Source organism: Martes martes (genome assembly GCF_963455335.1).
Source record: "Martes martes genome assembly, chromosome: 4".
In the NCBI taxonomy this organism is placed as follows: Eukaryota; Metazoa; Chordata; class Mammalia; order Carnivora; family Mustelidae; genus Martes; species Martes martes.
Genome location: NC_137891.1, coordinates 325596 through 345202, shown reverse-complemented (window position 1 = coordinate 345202; position 19607 = coordinate 325596). Strand labels below are relative to the sequence as shown.

General features: G+C 58.5%; 1 protein-coding gene across 1 annotated transcript in view; it reads right to left on the bottom strand.

Annotated features, from left to right (window-relative positions):
- The window catches only part of ARHGAP39 (Rho GTPase activating protein 39), a 96670-nt gene that overhangs the window by 1251 nt on the left and 75812 nt on the right, over positions 1 to 19607 (bottom strand). Inside the window, exons 5-9 of the mRNA XM_080802700.1 lie at positions 14801 to 16154; positions 12752 to 13313; positions 4953 to 5045; positions 1771 to 1844; positions 366 to 565 (exon numbers count right to left, since the gene is read on the bottom strand). Coding sequence (XP_080658826.1) covers positions 366 to 565; positions 1771 to 1844; positions 4953 to 5045; positions 12752 to 13313; positions 14801 to 16154 — 2283 coding nt within the window. The remainder of the gene's footprint in view (positions 1 to 365; positions 566 to 1770; positions 1845 to 4952; positions 5046 to 12751; positions 13314 to 14800; positions 16155 to 19607) is intronic.

Sequence of the window (19607 nt, the reverse complement as noted above, 5' to 3'; positions counted from 1 at the left end):
GCTGGGTGTCTTTCCAAGCTCACGGCTCAGGCCCTGCCTATGGCTGATGTCCAAGTGCCCCCCGGGGCCCTGGTGGCCATTTTTACAGAGGCGCAGTTCCCGACTGACCCTCCTAAGTTCAGGCCTACTGCCATTCAGAGAGTATGATTCTCTGACTTGCCTCCATCATGGGCCCTCCCCTTCCACATGACGGGGCCTCTCGTGGGGGGGGCCTCTCTGGCTATTCCCAGGCAGAGGCACAAGTCTCCTGGCCCCCAAACCCAGGGCTGGGGCACGGAAGTTGGCCCGATGGTCCCAGTGCCTGCTGGAGACACATGGTGGAGACGCCTAAGGCCCCCACCCCCAGGGCCCAGGATGCGGGGCACCTGAAGATGCCTTCTGTCTGGTCGCCGTTGAGTGCCAGCACCTCCTCAGACAGACGTGTCTGTACCCAGGGCAGCTGCCGGTCCGGGTACCGCTCCTTCTGCATGCTCATGACCTCCTGCAGGGCGCTGCCAAACATGGACGGGCTGAACACAGCGTTCTTGGCGTGCCGGATTTCCTCCACGTTGGGCTTCTTCAGCCCCTGCAAAGACAGCCCAGCTCTCTTCCTGGTGTGGTCCTGCTGCCCTGCTTCCAGCTCTCCCTCCCCCACCCCTTGTCTTCTCACCCCTGCTAACTCCAGGCACTTGCCTAGTCAGAGCTGGAGGCACCCCCGACCCCCTGGTCCCCAAATCACTGGGGGGGGCACCCTGCTGGGCCACCTACAGTGTTCTAACTCGTCAGGTGGCCCCACTGGCCACCCAGGAGGAAGGTGAGAGTGACTCCTGGAGAAGAGCCTGGGGCCACAGAGGGGCCAGGCTGGCTGATCTGGACCATGTGAGACCTCTGGGGGTGGAGGTGAGGGGGGGAAGCCTGAGTGGAGGACATGTGGCTCCCAGTGACAGGGTTAGTGGATTAGGAAGGAGGAGAGGCGAGGGGCAGCCAGGCTCTGGGACAGTGGGGAAAAGGCCTGGGAAAGGAGGGCCCCAGGGGCTTCTTAGGTATGGGTGGTGGGCTGAAGTGGGGGGGGGCAGAGAGGAAGGTGGCCAAGAGCCGGACACCCTAAGAGCAGGGAACAAGGTCCAGCCATCTGGTGTGACCGGCCTGCTCTCCAGAGGGGCTGCGGGAGGGAGGGGTGTGACGCTCAAGCTCTGGCGGACACTGAGAAGGCCCCGGGGCAGAACGGGTGTCCGAGAGGACCACCTGCCCGTCCGGCCTACCCTGGCGGCCAGCGCGGGAGGAGCCCTGTGATGGGTCTGGGCTCCCGGCCAGGAGGGTGGGTCAGGGTGAGTGAAGGGGGCCATGCTGGTCTTCTGAGGCTGCCCTGCAGTCCCAGGCTTGGCCATCCCTGGGCCCAGGGGCCGTCAGCCAGGGGGAGGGTCCCCGCTGGCAAGAGTCGTCTCTTGGCCTACTCACGGGCTGTGACCCGCCTTCACCCGTCACTGCAGGAGCGCGACAGGGGCAGCAGGCCTGTCGCCCTCACTTGGGCGGCCACATGCCCCTCGTCTGTACTGGCTCCCGAACGGGGGTGCGGCCCAGCCTCCCCCGGCTGCCTGCCCCGGGGGCTCTCTGGAGCACCTTCTGAACCATGCGCTGTCCCCTCCCCTCCCCCAGCCGGCTGGGCTCCAGCAGGGCAGGGCATTCCCCGGGCTGTGCGGGCTGCCTGTCGAGGTCTCCCTCCGGACTCATCTAGGCGTCAGCGGCACAGCCTGCCCAGCCCCACCCGGCCGTCCTGGGGGGAGCTCGTACCTTCTTGGCCCCAGTCAGGGCTGCCTTCTGTAGCTTGTGGTAACAGTACTTGGCGTATGTGCTTATCGCCACGCCTGGAAGAGAACGGGTGCCGGTTGGCTGGTGTGTGAGACGCAGGGGCCTAGAGAAGCGGCAGCAGGAGGGGTGAGGACGGGCGGCTCCAGCAAGAGCCCTGAGGGCCTGGGCCGGCCTGGCCCACTCCTGCCTATCACTTGCCTGGGGACAGTGGGTGCTCACGTTCCCGGGCTAAGTCCTTCAGAGCAGAAACCTCCATGGACAGGCAAGGGGCACTTCCCTCACCTCGAGGAGCCGGGCTTGGTAAGGAACCCCCCTGCCAACCCACCCACGTTTCCCCACCACCAGGAAGGGCAGGCCATGGGCCCCGGGGCCTCCAAACCCCCTGCTCGCCCGGCAGGCTAGCCCTGGGGAGTCCCTAAGAGGAGTAATTTCCACAGGCAACAGGCCTCAGCCTGCAGGGCCCCCTCCCTCCCGGCCGAGAGCTGCCTGGGCAGCGGTGGGGGAGGCCAAGGGGACGGGTGGCGTGTGGAAGGGGGATGGGCATGAGGGGTGGCCTGCGTCCTAAGCCTGGGGGTCTCTGGGAGGCCCACAACACAGGAAGACACCTTTGGGTTCTGCCCAAGGACTGAAGGCGACAGGGAGAGGACTGGTCTCCTTTCTCAAGGGAGGGAGCTTTTCTAAAACTCAGTCCCTGGCAGAAGTGCTGGCTGGTGGTCATGGGGGAATGGCCAGGGTGGCATTCTGAGGGCAAGGACCCCAGGGACCTTGGCTGGGAGGTTCTCCAGATACAGAAATGAGGGGAAGGGGAGAGAACCCAAAGAGGGGGGGGGGAGGGGGAGGGGAGGAGGAGCTCCCACACGGGGTGGGTCTACAATGTGTGTGGCATCGCTCCTGGCCCAGGCAAGGGAAAGGAGGGAAGGAGCAGCAGCCAAGAGACCAAGGGCACACACAGGCGAAGCCCAGCGGAGCCACCCAGCCCAAGGCACCACAGCCCCACAGAGACACAAAGGCTGGAATGAGTGCCCGCAGGCTCAGAACTGGCCCCTCTCCGGAGGACTCTGCCCCCACGGGGCCCACCTGCCCCGGGGCCTGCCAGCCAGAGGGAGGCCAAGTCTCTGGACTCAAGTCTCAAATCAAAATACCCCCATCTTCTTTTAAAGGAAGCACCTTCTTGTGGACATCTGAGCATGTGGAGGTGCTTGGACCCCAGTGGGAAAAACATACCATGGCTCAGCCTGTCAAAGTCTTTTCATTTTGGAGGATCACAGAGCAGTGTTGTTAATACACGTGGCAAGGGGATTCTTTTTTTTTTTTTTTTTACAGTAACCCAAGTGAAAACCGACACCGCCCGTTCTCCCTGGAGACTCTGGTTCAGGTCCCGGAGGACCCGCAGACCCCGGCACCGAGTCCAAGCAGCAGCCTCTGCTGGGCCAGCGCAGGGCGTGGCCCCGGGGCCACTTTGCCCCCAGGTGACCTGGCCATCCTCGACAGGCTCCCGGGGACCTGGAAGGCAAAGGGGGCCGTGGGCTGCCCGCTGGCCGCGAGGAGCCGGCCGCAGACTGGGGCTGTGCCTACCCGTTCCTCAGGCGGGTGAGACCCGCCCTGACCCCCCATCTGACTGGGATCCGAAGATCCTGGGGCTGCCGCCTCTCGGCTGGTAAAGCTGGTCACGAGGCAGCCTTCTGGGGCCTAAGCTTCCTCCCCTGTAGGACAGGGACAGGGAAGACACCGACCACAGGTCCTTGTGAAGGGCTGATCTTGGAGTCGCGTGCACAGCTCAGCAGATGGCAGCTGCTGGTACTGGCTTCTGTGGGTGGACCAGGACTGAGTCTGCGTGTGTCCAGAGTCCCAGGAGCTCCCCTGTCCTGCCCTGTCCTGCCACGGGTGTAGCTTCCTGGGCCTGACTGTGGGATGTCTGCTGAGGGCCTGGGAGGATGTGCAGTGCCTAAGGCCAGCCCAGGGAGACCCCCACAATGGTGCGGGGTGCTCCACGTCAGGACCACTGACCTGTCTGGGCCTGTCCAGGGCAAACCCATACCCAGTCTTCCAGGTGGGGAGTCAGCAGGCAGCGCTCCCAGCTATACCGCTGTGCCCGGGGGCCTTAGTGCCCCTGAGCCCTGCCTGACTTTAAGCCTGAGAAGTTGGTGGGTGTGGCCACAACTGGCTGGTGCTCCAGGACACGGCGGGGTCCTGGGGCTTCTGGCTCCCTCCTCACTCCCCAGCACTATCCAGTGTCCAGCTCGGCCCCAGGCCAGGCCCACCTCCCTGCTGCAACCCACCTCCTGGACAGGCTCCAGCAGGAGTTCAGAGCCTCTTTCACTCCTGCTCCAGATGGGTGTGGCCTGAGAGCAGCTGGGGACCCTGGACTACAGCTGCCCACTCTTGCCGAGGGCAGTGGGCAGTCAGACAGCTTCCCCGGAGAAAGGCGTGTCAAGGCCGAGTGGTATTAGAGGACGAAAAGTAGGGCACGTTTGGAGAGTGAGGTGTGTTCAAGGCTGGGGGAAGCTCGAGTGGTGGCACTGGGGCTGGTCTCAGAGCCCCAGTGCCAGGAGGGGAAGGGGATATGACAGCGGTGCCCTCCCGCAGCAGGGAGGGCACAGTCCTGTGTTAACAGGGCTTCCCTGGAGCTTGGACGGCGGTGGGATGGGGGTGTGGGTTTTTTGGGGGGGGGGTGCTTGGGTCTTGAGCCAGGGCCCAGGGGAAGGGCGCGGCTGGTGGGGGAAGTTGGGAGATCCCTGGGCTCCCACCAAGGAAGCAATGCCAGACTCTACGCCCCACCCCAGGGCAGCCTGGGCTGGAGGTCAGGGCAGGAAGATGCCTGCCCTAGGGCACTTCCTCCGCACGCGCTCAGCTAGGGGTGCTCCCAGCAGGCCTTGCCCAGTTTGTCCTCACGCCCTTCCCCACCGAGAGCCCAGGGTGCAAGCTGGAGACTGTCCTGAGCACCACAGAGAAAAGAGGCACAGGGCAGGTGTGGCCTGCCACGGAAGCCCCTTCGGTGACCCGGGCACCCGGCCGGCACAGAAGCCCACGAGCCTGACGGTTAGTGCCACCCACCAACACCCCTTCCAGCCCAGAAGCGGTTAGAGAAAGGAGGCCAGGCGGCCGAGGCCGGAGAGCAGAGCTGTGCAGACACAGCGCACAGGGGCTCTGGGGAGAGGCCCTACCATCCGGTTCCTCAACATAAGGCTTGGGTTTCTTTCTCAACTTGGGCTTCTTCTTAGTGTTCCTTTCCAGGAGCGCTTTCATATGCTGCGTCACTGGGGAGCAAACAGAGCCGTGAGGACCACAGAACACAAGCCAGGAATGCATGCCCACGCGGGTCCCGATGCGGCTGGCAAGGAGGCCCCTGGGCCTGCAGGGGGCTGACCCCAGTTGGCCGGGCAGGCATCGCGCCCCTGCTGGGTTCCTCCAAGCGAAGCAGGGCCGTGGCCAACACCCAGCCGGGGCTGAGGGGGACGCAGCCCAGGAGTGCTGCGCTGTGTGTACCTGTACGGCCGTGCGGCCGTGCACAGGGGCGGGTCTGGACCACGGGGCTGGGGAAGTCCTGGGGCCCTTCTGAGCACGGCCGACCAGAAAGCTGGCTCTCCTCAGATGGGGGGTGGGCAGGACGACGCAGGGAAGGGCAAGAGGGAGGAGACGCTTCCGATCCGCGGGCGGGCTGGGTCCTGAGCGGTGCTAGAGGAGGTGCTGGGTGATAGAGCAGGCATCTCGGACCCACGTGGGCCGACCTCCCACTCTGCACAAAGAAACTCAGCACTGCTGACAGGCAGCCCTGAGGCCCCCGTCCAACCTGTGCTCTCTGGAAGTCAGCCCACGCTAAGGCTGGGAGTTATGCTCTACTCTGACGGGACCGTCTACAGAAATCGGCTGGTACTCTTCTGCACGGGAACCGCCGTCTCATCTATCGGATCATTTACTCTTATCCGCGCGGACTTGCGGATGTATCATTTTACAGTGGGGCTTCTGACCCAATACGACTTCGTTTTTTGCTCAAATGGCTCCAGTTTTGGCCACCGGGAGCCCATTCAGTTGGCTCCTGTGTCCTGTGACTCTCTCTGCTGTCCCCCCAGCCCTACACCCAGCTGTTTCTCCAAGGAGCCCTGGTTCCTTGAATGGAAAAGGGATCAAGAGCTGGGGGTGAGGTGTGCTCACCGTTCCTGGGGCGCTGACAGAGCTGGGACAGGTGCGCCCGTGTCCTACGTGGACACGCATCCCCCAGACAGCCCCACACCAACAGCCCCGACTCCGACGCACCCCCACAGGACCCTCTAGCCTCCTCTTCCTGCTCGTCTGTGACGCCTGCGCCTCTTCCTTCTCTTTACAGCGTCTCTTGACGAGCAGGAGGTTTAACTTTGTTCAAGTCCAACGGACCAATGTTTTCCCTTGTAGACCGTGCTTTTACTGTCACACATGGAAACCTCGCCTAATTCAAGAAAAAACGTCTTTGTTTTGCTCTGGTTTTATAATTCTAAGTTTTTCATAGTTTCATATAGTTTTTGCACACTGTGCAAAGCATGGCTGGAAGCTCATCTTTTTTTTGCATCTGGAACGTCAGCCGTCCCAGCACCACTTGAAGAAGGCACCGTCCCTTCTTCACTGAAGTGCCTTCGCATCTCCGTGTAAAGCTACCAGACTGCGTGTGTCTGGGTCTCGTTCTGGCCTCCGTCCTGTCCCACGGAGCTACCGTCTACCTGTAGCCAACACTCACGGAGCTACCATCTACCTGTAGCCAACACTCACGGAGCGACCGTCTACCTGTAGCCAACACTCCTTCTCTTGCTACCGCAGCTTTATGATAACCCTTGAGGAAGAGTAGGGTTAGTCCGCCAACTTCGCTCTTCCTGTTCAAGCGGTATTTTGTCTATTCTAGATCCTCTGAATTTTCTACAGATTTTAGAATCACCCTAATTAATTTCTTAATTAAAAAAAACCTATTAAGATTTTGGTTAGCATTCCGTCTACACATCAGTTTGGAAGGAAGTAAGAGCTTAACACTAATGAGTCTTCTGATTCATGAACGTGGTATTTCTTTCCATCAACTTAGGTCTTCCTGACTGTCAGTAATGTTTGGGAGTTTTTAGCGTAGAAGTCTCAGACATCGTTTGTCTGATTTATCTCTAAGTATCACATTTTTAAATGCTACTTCGGATTTTTTAAAAGATTTTATTTCAAAGTAATCTTCCACTGAACGTGGGGCTCGAACCCACAACCCTGATACCAGAGTCTCATGCTCCACTGTCCAGCTAGGCACTCCCAGATGGCATTTTTAAATTTTCCATTTGTGTGCTGCTATTACGTGGAAACACGCTGAGCTTTTCCATATTGGTCTTGCGTCCCGCAAACTTGCTCAGCTCACACGGTACTTGTATGCATCTCACAGAAGACCGTGCTGTCTGTGAATAAAGATAATTGCACACTTCCTTTTCCAGTCTGGATGCCCTTTATTTCTCCTCTGTGACTTTGCCCTGGCTGGCCCTCCAGCATGACTCTGAGTTGGTGCAGTGCGGCTGGAGGGCCTTGCCTTGTTCTCGAACTTGGAGGAAAGCACTCCATGACGTATGATGTTGGCTAGAGGTGTTCTTCGTTTTAATTGTGGTAAAATAAAAACATAAAGATGTAGCCATTTACCCATTTTTCAGTGTACAACTCAGTGGCATCCAATACATTCACAACGTCATGCAGCCTCCACCACATTTATTTCCAAACTTTGTACATCACCATCAACAGAAACCCTGTCCCCACCAAACCAAAACTCCTCATTTCCCCTCCTCCAGCTCCTGGTAACCTCTAATCTACTTTGTGTCTCTATGAGTTTCCTTATTTTAGATATTTCATGTAAGTTGTACAGTATCTGTCCTTTTGTATCTGGTTTCTTTCACTTAGAGTAACTTTCCAATGTTCTCCCACGTTATAACATGTATCAGAACTTCACTCCTCTTATGGCGGCAAAACCTCCCCCTGCGCGGACAGACCACATTTCACTTATCCAGGTACCTGCTGGATGACTGGGCAGGGGTGTGCAAGTATCTGTCGGAGGGCTCGCTTTCCATTCTTTTGGGGACTGTAGGGTTTAAAAAAAAAAAATTTGCCTTTTGTCAGGGTGAAGAGGTTCCCTTCTGTTCTTAGGTTTGTTTAGAATTTTTATCAGGCATAGAAATGTTGGATTTTTGCCAAATGCTTTTTCTATGCTTACTGGAATGATCACATGGTTTTTCCCTTTTACTCTGCTGCTATGGTAAATTACAGTGATTGACTTTTTAATGTTAATCCAACCTTTCCTTCTTCAGATAAACTTCACTTATTCAAGATACATTATCTCTTTAATATATTGTTGGACTCAATTTGCTAAAATACTGTTAAAAATTTCTGTTCTCTCAGGGTGTCTGGGTGGCTCAGTGGGTTAAGCCTCTGCCTTCGGCTCGGGTCATGATCCCAGGGTCCTGGGATCGAGCCCCCATCGGGCTCTCTGCTCGGTGGGGAGCCTGCTTCCCTTCCTCTCTCTCTGCCTGCCTCTCTGCCTACTTGTGATCTCTGTCAAATAAATAAATAAAAATCTTAAAAAAAAAAATTTCTGCTCTACGTTCAGAAGGGATACTGTCTACACTTTTCTTTTTTTGTAATGTCCTTTTATAATTCTGGTAGGGGATGAATGGGGAGATAGTCCTTCCACTTCAATCTTCTCAATGAGTTTGTAAAGAACGGCCGAGCAATGAACTGTTCGGTAAAATTGACCAGTAAAGCCATATGGGCCTTTACTTTTCTTTGCGGGAAGGTTTTAAGTATCAATTCAATTCCCTTAATAATTATACGTTTTTTTGGTTGTCTATTTCTTACTGGGCCATCTTCGGTAGTTGGTGTCCTTCAAGGAATCTGTTTTCCTCTAAACTGTTCAATTTACGGGCATTGAGTTGTTCGTCTGATCACCTTTTGACATGCTGAGTCTGTCGTGACGTCATCTCTCATTCTTGACATTGGTAATTTATGTTCTCTCTTTGTCCTCATCAGTCTGGCTAGAGATTTGTCAATTTTATCAATCTTCTCAAAGAATTAGCTTTTTGTTTCGTTGGTTCTCTGCGGTATTTCTGTTTTCACTTTCACTGATTTCTACTCTGATGTTTAGTATTTTCTGTCTTCTGCTTGGTTTTAGTAGAAATTATTTTTTGAGTTTCTTAGAATAGACACTGAGGCCACTGATTTGAGATCTCATTTTATAATATAGATATTAAGATACTATGACTCTCTCTCTAAGAACTGCCGTGAACATATTAATTAATCCCACAATTAATATGTTTTGTTTTCATTTTCTTTCAGTTCAAAATACTTCCTAATTTCCCTGTAGGTCCCCTTGCCAACAGGTTTTTATCTGACTCATGGGCTATACAGTATACGCTCGTTAGTTTCCAGGCATGTGGGGGTTTTCCAGATATCTTAGTGTTACTGATTGTTAATTTAATTCTGTTGTGACTAGAAAACACACCTTCTATGATTTACCTTCTTTAGCATTTACTGAGATTTGTTTTACTGCCTATCTTGAAAATGTGGCTGGGATCTGAGCCCAAATGCTCTGGGTCCGGAATCCATGGTAGCTGCCTCTCTATGGTGGCTGCTTTGCTTCTTGAGCAAGACTCCACTAGTCCTTCTGTTTTCAGCTTCCAGGTCACGCGGGCTCCACCCCCGATGAAGCCACCTGCTTCTGCTGCTTAGCTTGGCCCCTGTCTGCTCGGGATCCACCTCCTGCCACTTGTTCATGCACTTTTCTGCTTCCAAAACATAGTGTTCATTCTCTTTGTCCTTGTGGGTGTTCTTATTTTTATTGTGGTAAGAGAAACACAAGATAAAATTGACCACCCTAACCATTTATCCTTGTAGAGTTCAATGGCATTAAGGGCAATCACTGTGGTGTGACTGTCAGCACTCTCCACCTCCAGGACTTCTCACCAAGCCAAGTGCGAACACCCGTCCCTCCCCTCGCCCCCGGCACCCACCATTCTTTCTGCTTCCATGAACATGGATATCCGAGGGCCTCTTAAGAGTGGACTCGCACAGCACTTCTTCTGAACTGGCTTATTTCACGGACCGTGATGCCCTCCGGTTTCATCCATGTTGTACGTGTGTCAGAATTCCCTGCAGTTTCTTAGGTTGAACAATCCTGCCTTGCAGGGACGGAGCACATTCCATTTATCTGCTCATCTACTGATGAACACTTGAGCCGCGTTCCCCCCCTTGGCTGTTGTGACTCTGAGTGTACAAATATCTGTCTGTTCAAGTCTCTGCTTTCAATTCTTTTAGGTAAATACACAGAATTGGAGGTGATGGACCCTACGGTAACCCTGTGTTTCATTTCTGAGGAGCTGCCAAACTGGTTTTCACAGTGGCTGCACCACGGTCCATTCCCTTGTTTTTCCCTCTCGCCTTTAAAAAATTCCTTCCCTGTTCATTTAGCAGGACTTCAGGGTAGAGTCCAAGTAAATGTATGTGTTCCCTCTGACACCTTTCCGTGGAAACGCTGAGTCTTACTGAACACACGGACGGCGAAGGATCCTTCTTAGGGTCTGCGCCCCTCCACAGTGCTGCTGCGCGGGGCACACGGTCTGCGATGTCTGCTGACAGCCTGCAAAGGAAGCCCTAAGGACACAAGTTGGGAAAGGACCCCGCTGGCTGCTGGCACAAAGGTGTGGCCACGTATGAGGCAAGGCTGAGCCAGGGGTCCACAGACATGGGACCTGGGGATCACTGCACTGGCGCCTTGGTCCCTTGCAATGGTGACCACACACACAGGAGGTATCACACGGGTGACGGCAGAAAAAACCAAAGACTTCTGAGGTCCAGGTGGGCAGCACCACTAGGGATCTGGGCTCAGCTCTGCCCTTGCCTGTGGCCTGGAGATGGGCCGCAGATTTCCTTTCTCCAAGAAGAGGCTCCGTCCTTGTGGGCCAGCGGTGGTGCCCTCCCGAGCAACGGTGGTGCCATCCCGAGCACCAGCCACAGTGCCTGTTCCTGATGTGCCAGTGGGAGAGAGCACAAGGCCTCCCCTCTGGCTCAGCACCGAGCAGGGTCTACGGCACAGGCCTACCCAGCGACGGTCCTGGGTAGGCCGATCCCACAGCCTAGAAGCAGGCTCCTGTCGGTGGGACCACACAGACCCACTCTCCCTCTGCAGGCCGAGGACATGGGGCGCTGAGACCACCTGGGCCTCCCTCGGGTGGGCAGATGCTCAAAGCCACATAGGTCCAGGATGACCACCAACTCCCTCATATACTCCAGCCCCATCCCCATGGTACAGACACTAGGACCAAGGCCCACAAACCTCTGTGCCATGAGGAGTATCCTGCCGGGCCCAGCACGGGGCCTGGAGCTCTAGCCCCCGACAGGATGCCCCGCTGGCTGGCAGGAACGGCCTCAGGAGCCTCTGAGGCTCTGTGCACTCGCTCTTCACTCACCTTTTTACTGAGCAAGTGCTCCCTGGGGCCCCAAAGGCCATGTGCTGAGCAGCGGACACACACTTTAAGGCCTCTGGGGAAGACTGACACGAACCATGAAGCAAACAGGGGACCACCCTCTCCTGGGAAGGCCTGAGAGACTGAGGCAGACGAGGCAGACCCAGGCGGCCCATCAGGCTACATGATCCGCATGTCGGGAGAAACTGCCTGGGGACGCCCACCGGCTATGCTCAGTGACCCTGCTTCAAACACCACGTGCCTCAGTGAAGGGCGTCTGGGTGGCTCAGCTGGTTAACCATCCAACTCTTGGTTTCAGCTCAGGTCATGATCTCATGGGTTGTCAGAGCGAGTCCCACGTCGGGCTCTGCGCAGGGGGAGTCGCTGGAGGATTCTGGCCCTCTGCCCCTCCCCTCCCCAGGCACTTTCTCTCTCTCAAAATAAATAAATCTTAAAAACCAACCAACCACCCCCAAAACCACGTGAAAATCTCCTGGCTTCTAAGATCTGTGGCCAACTGGCTGATGTGCTGCACGGTGCCTGTGCTTGACCTTCCCGAGGACCCACCACCGCCTGGGCTGCCACAGCCCCCATCGCTGTGTGCACCCACCGGGGCCCGACACCCCTGGGCCGGAGCAAGGCCCTGGCTGGATCGAGGTAGACAGTCACTCCCACAGAGGAGCCCAGAAAGTGCGTGAGTGCGTGCGTCGGGACACTGGCTCCATGGCCGTGCCTTGGGGACACCTGTGGCTGTCTGGGTGGCAGACAGCCTGTTGCAGATGCGGCTGTTGCCTACGCTCTCTCTAGTGGCACAGGACCGGTGTCAGCTGCGCAGCCGCTGTCTGGTTAGCAGGGCCGTGGCCCTGAGTCCTCCCTGGAGCAGCCCAGTATGGGCCCAGACCAACCTAATGCATGGCTTTCAGGAGCCCTTCGCAGAATCTGGCCCCATACTTGGCCCCGGGCAGCCATCGGCAGGTGGCTGCCCGTGCTAGGCCAACCTCTGACTTCTCGGGGTGGCTCAGGGCCAGGTCAGCTTGCAGTGCCCCGAAGGCCCACTGCTCTAGCCAGAGCTGGTGCCTGGCCCCCCAGGCTCCTCCCTGCTCTCAGGAACCCTGCTCCAGGGCTCCCAGCCTCCTCCCCCCCCACAGCAGACGGCCAGAGCCCGACTGGGGGGACCACCTCACCAGACCACAGCACGGCTGAAACCAAACACAGTGAGTACATGAGGACCCTCATCAGAGGACCAGGTGTGGAGGAATCAGCAGAGAGGGGGCCAGCTGGCTGAGGACCCTATTCCAGGATGGCCTGTCATCCTCCTCAGGGCCTCAGTGGCAGGGAAGGGCTCCCCGAGGACCCCATGTCCCTGTGGAAATTTAGGGCCTGGCCCTTGGAGGACCCGTGTGTCCGCCTAGAGGTGCCGTGCCACATATCCGTGGCCTGCGCAGACTGGGATGCTCTCGCCACAGCCCTTCCCGGAGCCGGCAGCGGAGCCCGGGGCGCCGGGAATCTCGCGCACTGGGCCTTACCTTTGGTGTCATTGACGGGGTCCATGTGCCGGTAGATGTAGCCCTCCAGGTACGAGTGGAACTTGGGTGTGGGTGGGAAGAAAGCCAAGCAGATGGCCATGAGCTCCCAGCCGCGGGCCAGGCTCTCGAGGCGGAAGTTCTCCGTGGTCTGCCGGCACAGCTGGATGTACAGCTCGTCCCGCAGGCCCTGCACGCTCCAACCCTTGGTGGCTATCTCCAGGGCCACGTGCAGCGGGTCAGCCTTGGCGCGCCGGTCACCCATGTACATCTGGATCAGTTTGAAGATCTCACAGGCCTCCTTCTTCACGTGGCGGTCGCTGGTCACAATCATGGGCTTCTTGATGGACTCACTGCTCCAGGCCAGCATGTTGGCAATGGACACCTTCCGCCGGAAGAGGCCCTGGGTGTGCGTGTTGAAGTGCTTGGAGGCCCAGTTCTCGATGTCAGTCTCTGAGGACGGCTTGCGCAGCGTGAAGGTGGGGAACACGCAGCTGGCACTGGGCATGACGCTGCGGGCCTGCCGGCTACTCTCAAACTGGGCACAGGAGCCGAGATCCTCGGACTGGGAAGGACAGAGGGGCCATGAGGGGCTGTGGACTCCACCTGACCCTGCCAGGAGAGAGGTGTGGCTTCCCCGGCCAGCCGGGAGGCTGCTGGAGGAGGTCTGGGCCTCATCCGGTTCTACCCACCTCATAAACACACGCTAGATGCTCTCATGAGGCCGGGAAGGGGACCCCCAGAGTCCTTTCTTCTACCCTTTACCCAGAGGTGTAAAGGAGGCCCCCTCCCTGTTCCCGCGACTGACAGCTGGTGGTGGGGTGGGGGGAGGGTGTCCAGGGAAGGTCTAGGGGTGGGAAGAAGCCACCTGTGTGCTTCAGTGGCTTCCTGGGCTGACCAGTCCCAGGTGGGAAGAGGCTAGGACCCCGTGCATGGTGGAAGGGCACTGCTCCTGCTGTCTGGCTTCTGCTAGTTCTCTGAGCTCTGAGGCTGAGAAACAGATGAAGAGAGCAGCCCCGCCAGATGCGAAGAACCCAAGATGCACGGTTCCACAGAGAAACACAGAGGTCTCACTGGGTCTGCTACAGTGCCTGCCCCCTCTGTCACCCCCTCAGCCCTCCAACAAAGATCCCCACCTGGGGCTGTGGGCAGAGGAGGCTGGGCACTGGCATGGCCCGCCATGCCAGGTGGCTCAGGTGCTTCCTACAAGGCTGGGAAGGGAAGGTCTGTCTCAAGCCCCCTCCCTGGTTCCCTAATGGCCTCAGCACAACCATACGACACATCACTGGGGTAACAAGGCGTCTCTTCTCGGCTTGGACAGAAACGCCGCTCTGAGCTCTCCAGCCTGGAGGCACTAAGGCAGCCCTGCCCAGGGACACCGGCCTCCCCAGGTCACCAGGACCTCAGGTAGGTCTTCCCCGGTGGGGACGGGAGCCCAGCACCAGGAGGCCCTCTGGCCACCGCCAGCTCTTGGCAGACGCTGGGGCAGACCCTCAGGGCTTCACGCGGCCGACTGGTGGGAAAGGTCAGGGGTCAGGAAGTAAGAACTAGGACGCTGCCCCAGACAAAGTTCTGGGGCACCAAGCTCCAGCACATGAGCTAGACAGAAGCTGTACCTGGGTTCACAGAGCCCGACTGACGCCCGTGCCTGGCGCTGAGCAGAGGGGACAAGCCAGGCCAGGCTTCGGCTTTGGTTCCAGCTGCAGCACGAGGTCCTGCCCGCAGGACCAGGTGTCGGGTCTTCCCTCCTCGCTGCAGAAGAGCCGCACTGACCCTCCACCTGCAGGGCCCCTCCCCTGACAGCCCGCTCACAGGGGAGAACAGAGAACCCGGGGCTCAGGGGCTGGGCGGCTGCCCCACTGCTTCCCGACTTCCCTGCACCCACGGCCCGGGTGGCGTCAGGAGTCAGGGCACGGCCTCTGCCCCCCAGGTGACCGGCCACCACCGGCCAGGCCTTCCCACGAGCTGAGTGTCGCACCGTGCCTTGGAACCACTGCCCGCCCCCCCACCGCCCCACGCCCCTGGCCAGGGACCCTGGCAGCGGCCCCGTACCTGTGAGGGGTGAAGGTAGGGCTCTGGCGAGGCCAGGTTGGTCTGCACGGAGACGCTTTTCTCCAGCAGGATTTGGGGGAAAGCCAGCCTCTCCAAGGCGCCCCTCTGCCAGTGCTTGCCATCCTGCTGGGCCAGCGCCTCGTCCTCACTGAAGGCACGCACCACGGGCCCCGGCATGGGCAGGGGCACGGCGCCGTCGCTCTCGTAGCCCGAGCCGTCCTGCTGGGAGTCCCAGCTGCCCCGCTGCTTCATGTGCAGGTGGGCCTGCTGCGCCTCCCAGGCCAGCCGCGCCTGCGCCAGGAAAGGCTCGGCCTCGCCCGTCTTGCCCTCCGCACGCTTCCCGGGGGCCAGGCTGGGCCCGCACAGAGGCCGCTCCTCGGCCAGGGGCTGCTCCCCGAGGAGGTCGCGGTCCCCGGCGCCCTCGGCGGCCGAGGTGCTGGGGGCGCGGCACAGAGAAGGGTTCCTGGTCTTCCTCTTGCGTGTGCCCGGGGAGTAGCTGGTTGAGGACACGGTGTCCTGCTGGCTGGACCAGGACATAGCGTCGTCCTGGGCCTGGGGCGCCTGCATGGGGGGCTGGCTGTGCCGGGGCTCGGGCCCCTCCATGCTGCTGTAGTCCCCGGAGGAGACCCCCAGGCGCTGGTCCCGCCGCAGGCAGGGGCTGGGCTGCAGGGGCAGCGAGCCTCCCCCAGGAGCGGGAGCGCACTTGTGCCTCGGGCCCGCGCGCAGCCTGGGGCTGGAGCCTGCCTGTTCCACGTACACCAGCTGCCGCACGTACTCCTTGCCCGCGGGGCTGTACTCCAGGCTCAGGAAGCGGTCCGGGCACCTCTGCCTGGTCAGCACCAGCTGCTGGGAGGGCGAGGAGGAGCCCTGCTTGGGAGACTGGGGGAAGGGGGCCGGCTTGCGGCCTGGAGACCGCTGCGGTGAGCCGGCCTGGTAGCCCCCACCGGCCTCGTACTGGACGTCCATGGGGGGCTCATCGTAGATGGGGGCCTGGTACTCCACGGGGGGCTCCTCGTAGAGCGGGGGCTCATAGGCGTAGCGTGGGGAGGAGGGCTGGGAGTCACTGGTGGGCTTGCGTGGCTGGGCCAGCAGTGGGGAGCAACTCCCTAGCTCAGCCCTCTTCAGGAAGGGGGAAGGCCGCCGCTCGGGGAAGAAGACGGGGCCGTCGGAGTCCTGGGCGAACGTCTGTAGGCTGGGCGAGTGCTGCCCACCTGAGGGTCTGCGGGAGCGGCTGCCGCTGTGGCTGTCTAGGGCATAGCCGTTGCCCTGGGAGGAGAGGAAGCTGGGCTCCCGGTCCGCAACTTTGATGAGCATGCGCTCCTTGGTGCCCGAATTCCACCGGAGGGAGGAGGTCCTGGCGGGAGGGAGACAGGCACAGGTTACCTGGGGAGGCTCTGGGGGAGGGGGGGGACAGGCACAGGTTACCTGGGGAGGCTCTGGGCAGGGGACAGGCAGAGGTTACCTGGGGGAGGCTCTGGTGGGGGGACAGGCACAGATTAGCTGGGGAAGGCTCTGGGGAGGACAGGCACAGATCAGCTGGGGGACGCTCTGGGGGGGACAGGCACAGGTTACCTGGAGGGGCAGGCACAGGTTACTTGGGGAGGCTCTGGGCAGGGGACAGGCACAGGTTACCTGGGGGAGGCTCTGGTGGGGGGACAGGCACAGATTAGCTGGGGGAGGCTCTGGGGGGGACAGGCACAGGTTACCTGGAGGGGCAGGCACAGGTTACCTGGGGGAGGCTCTGGGGGGTGGATAGGCACAGATTAGCTGGGGGAGGCTCTGGGGGGGACAGGCACAGATTAGCTGGGGGACGCTCCGGGGAGGACAGGCACAGGTTACCTGGGGGAGGCTCTGGGGAGGGACAGGCACAGGTTACCTGGGGGAGGCTCTGGTTGGGGGGACAGGCACAGATTAGCTGGGGGAGGCTCTGGGCGGGGGGACAGGCACAGGTTACCTGGGGGGGCAGGCACAGGTTACCTGGGAGAGGCTCTGGGTGGGGGGACAGGCACAGGTTAGCTGGGGGGAGCTCTCGGGGGGGGACAGGCACAGGTTAGCTGGGAGAGGCTCTGGGTGGGGGGACAGGCACAGATGAGCTGGGGGGAGCTCTTGGGGGAGGACAGGCACAGGTTACCTGGGGGAGGCTGTGGGGGGGGACAGGCACAGATTAGCTGGGGGGAGCTCTCGGGGGGGGGACAGGCACAGGTTACCTGGGGGAGGCTCTGGGTGGGGGGACAGGCACAGGTTACCTGGGGGAGTCTCTGGGGGAGGCTCTGGTGGTAGCAGGGAGGCACAGGTTACCTGGGGAGGCTCTGGGTGGGGACAGGCACAGGTTACTTGTTGGGGAGGAGGTGGGAGTATGGCTCAGCTAGCAGCCTGAACCCACTGGCCTGGGTGTCACATGTGACTCAGGTCAGGGCCCAAGAGGCCTGGTCATTTCTCAGTGTTCTCCTTGATTCCGAAATGGGGGCTGTAGGCTTCAGGGGCCTGATAGTTGCTGGGGGGCTCCCTGTAAATGGCCTGTCCACCCTTCATTGCTCAGGCCCTGAGCCCTGGGCAGTGCAGCCTAGGGTAGCGGCCCTCCTGTCCTCACACAGCCCCACCCCCGATGCCCATCATGACACTCCCTGCAAGGGTGTGTGTGCACACACATCTCTGAATGTGCACGCGTGTGGGGGTACGTTCTGGTCACACCCCGTCACCAGGCACAGAACTATTTCTACAGAAGCCAGGGGCGGCCCTCCCAGAGGCCTCCCTAACCCTGGCTTTGACAAGCTTATTTCTCTGCAGGCCTCACTCCTCGGTCTAACACCTGCCTGTGCCCCTACCAGGCGGTGGGCTGCCTCTCACCCCTCGGCATCTCAGGTCCTGTTTTTCAACCAGAGGGTCCGGTGTGCTCCAAAAAGGCAGCCTCCCCTCCTATGACTTTGCCCTCACCCATACAAACAACACTTTGCCCTGGGCACAGATGGAAAAACAGCTTTTAGAGCAAAATTGAGGGGAAAGTACAGCGATCTCCGTGCAGCCCAGCCCAGCTCCCGTGCGGTCTCCCCAGCCACCGCCATCCCCGCCAGAGTGGTGCAGGGCTCCAGCCGATGAGCCACGCGGGCTCGTGCTGCTCTCCCGCCAGCCGGGAGTGGCCGTCTCCGCCGCCCCGCGTCCTCGCCGGCATCTGGTGCCGTGGGTGCTCTGGATTTTGGCCGTTCCAGCAGGTGTGTCGTGGGATCTCGCTTCCCCGATGCATCTCCCTGATGACGTGACGTGGAGCATCTTTTATTTGGTCATTCGCCATCTGTACATCTTCTCGGACGCGTCCGTGAGCTCTCCGGCCCGCTTCTTAGCGGTACCGCTTGTCTCCTCTTCTCTGTATATTTTAGGTAACAGTCCTTTATCACATGCAGCTTTGTAAACGCTCTGTCCCAGGCTGTACCTTGTCATCTCATTCTCCTGCCACTGTCTCGAACAGCAGAGATTTTCATTTTCACGAAGTCGAGCTGATCAGCTATTTTGCTCGCGGATGGTGCCTTTGCTGCTGTATCTGAAAATCATCGCCACCCCTGAGGTCGCCTAGGTTTTCTCCTATGTCATCTTCTAGGAGTAAGTTTTGTGTTTGATCCATTTTGAGCTAATTTTTGTGAAGGGTGTCAAATCTGTGCCTTCATTCATTTTTCACGTGCAGACGCTCAGCTGATCCAGCACGTTCATTGAAAAGACTATCCCGACTCCATTGACTACCCTTGCCCTCGTCAAAATCAGCGACTATATTGTCCGATCTAGTCCCTAGTTCTCTACTTCATCCCACTGACCTATTTCTCTACTCTTTGCCAACACCACATTGTCTTCATTATGGTAGCTTTGTAGTAAGTTGTTTTTGTTTTTTGTTTTTTGTTTTTTGTTTTTTTTTTTTTAAGATTTTATTTGTCAGAGAGAGAGGAGGGGCAGAGGGAGAAGTAGGCTCTCCTCTGAGCAGGGAGCCTGATGCGGGATTCGATCTCCGGACCCCAGGACTGTGACCTGAGCCAAAGGCAGTTGCTTAACTGACTGAGCCCCCGGGCACCCCACAGTAAGCCATAAAATCGAGCAGTACTCATCCTCCAGCTTTGTTCCCCTTGAATACTGTGTTGGGTATTCTGGATCTCTTGCCTTTCCATATAAGTCTTAGACTGAGTTTGTTGCTGTCCCCAAAATAACTTGCTGGGATTTGGACTGAGGTTGCACTGAGTCTACGGGGTACGCTGGGAAGAACCGACACTTCGACAACACGGAATCTTCTTGTCCACGAATGCGGGGCGTCTCTCTGCTTATTCAGTTCTTTGCTATCTCTCCTTAGAGTTTTGCAGTTTTCCTCACAGATTCTGCACATATTTTGTTAGATTAACACCTATGGGTTTCGTTTCAGGGGCTGCCAATGTAAATGCATCCGTTTCAAATTCCACTTGTTTGTTGCCGGCCAGTACACCGGAAAGCGACTGACCTTTTAAACCCACCTTGTATCCTGAAAACTTGCCATAACCACTTTTCAGTTCTAGGTGGTGGTGGTTGTTAGTTTTTGATCAGTTCTTTAGGATTTTCTCCATAGATAATTTCAGACTGAAATTCTGATGGCAAACTGTAGAGATCACTTGAGGCTCTGGATTTAGCTTTGCTTCTGACAGGCAGCTGGGCAAAGGGCAGATAATCTGAACCCCATGTGGGACTGAGCTGACTGGAAATCAGGGTTGGGTCTGAGGGCTGGTCTACTTACGGCTCATCCTACTCCTGGGTACAGCCTTCCTGGAGCCCAGGTGGAAACCCGGAAGGTTAACTAGGG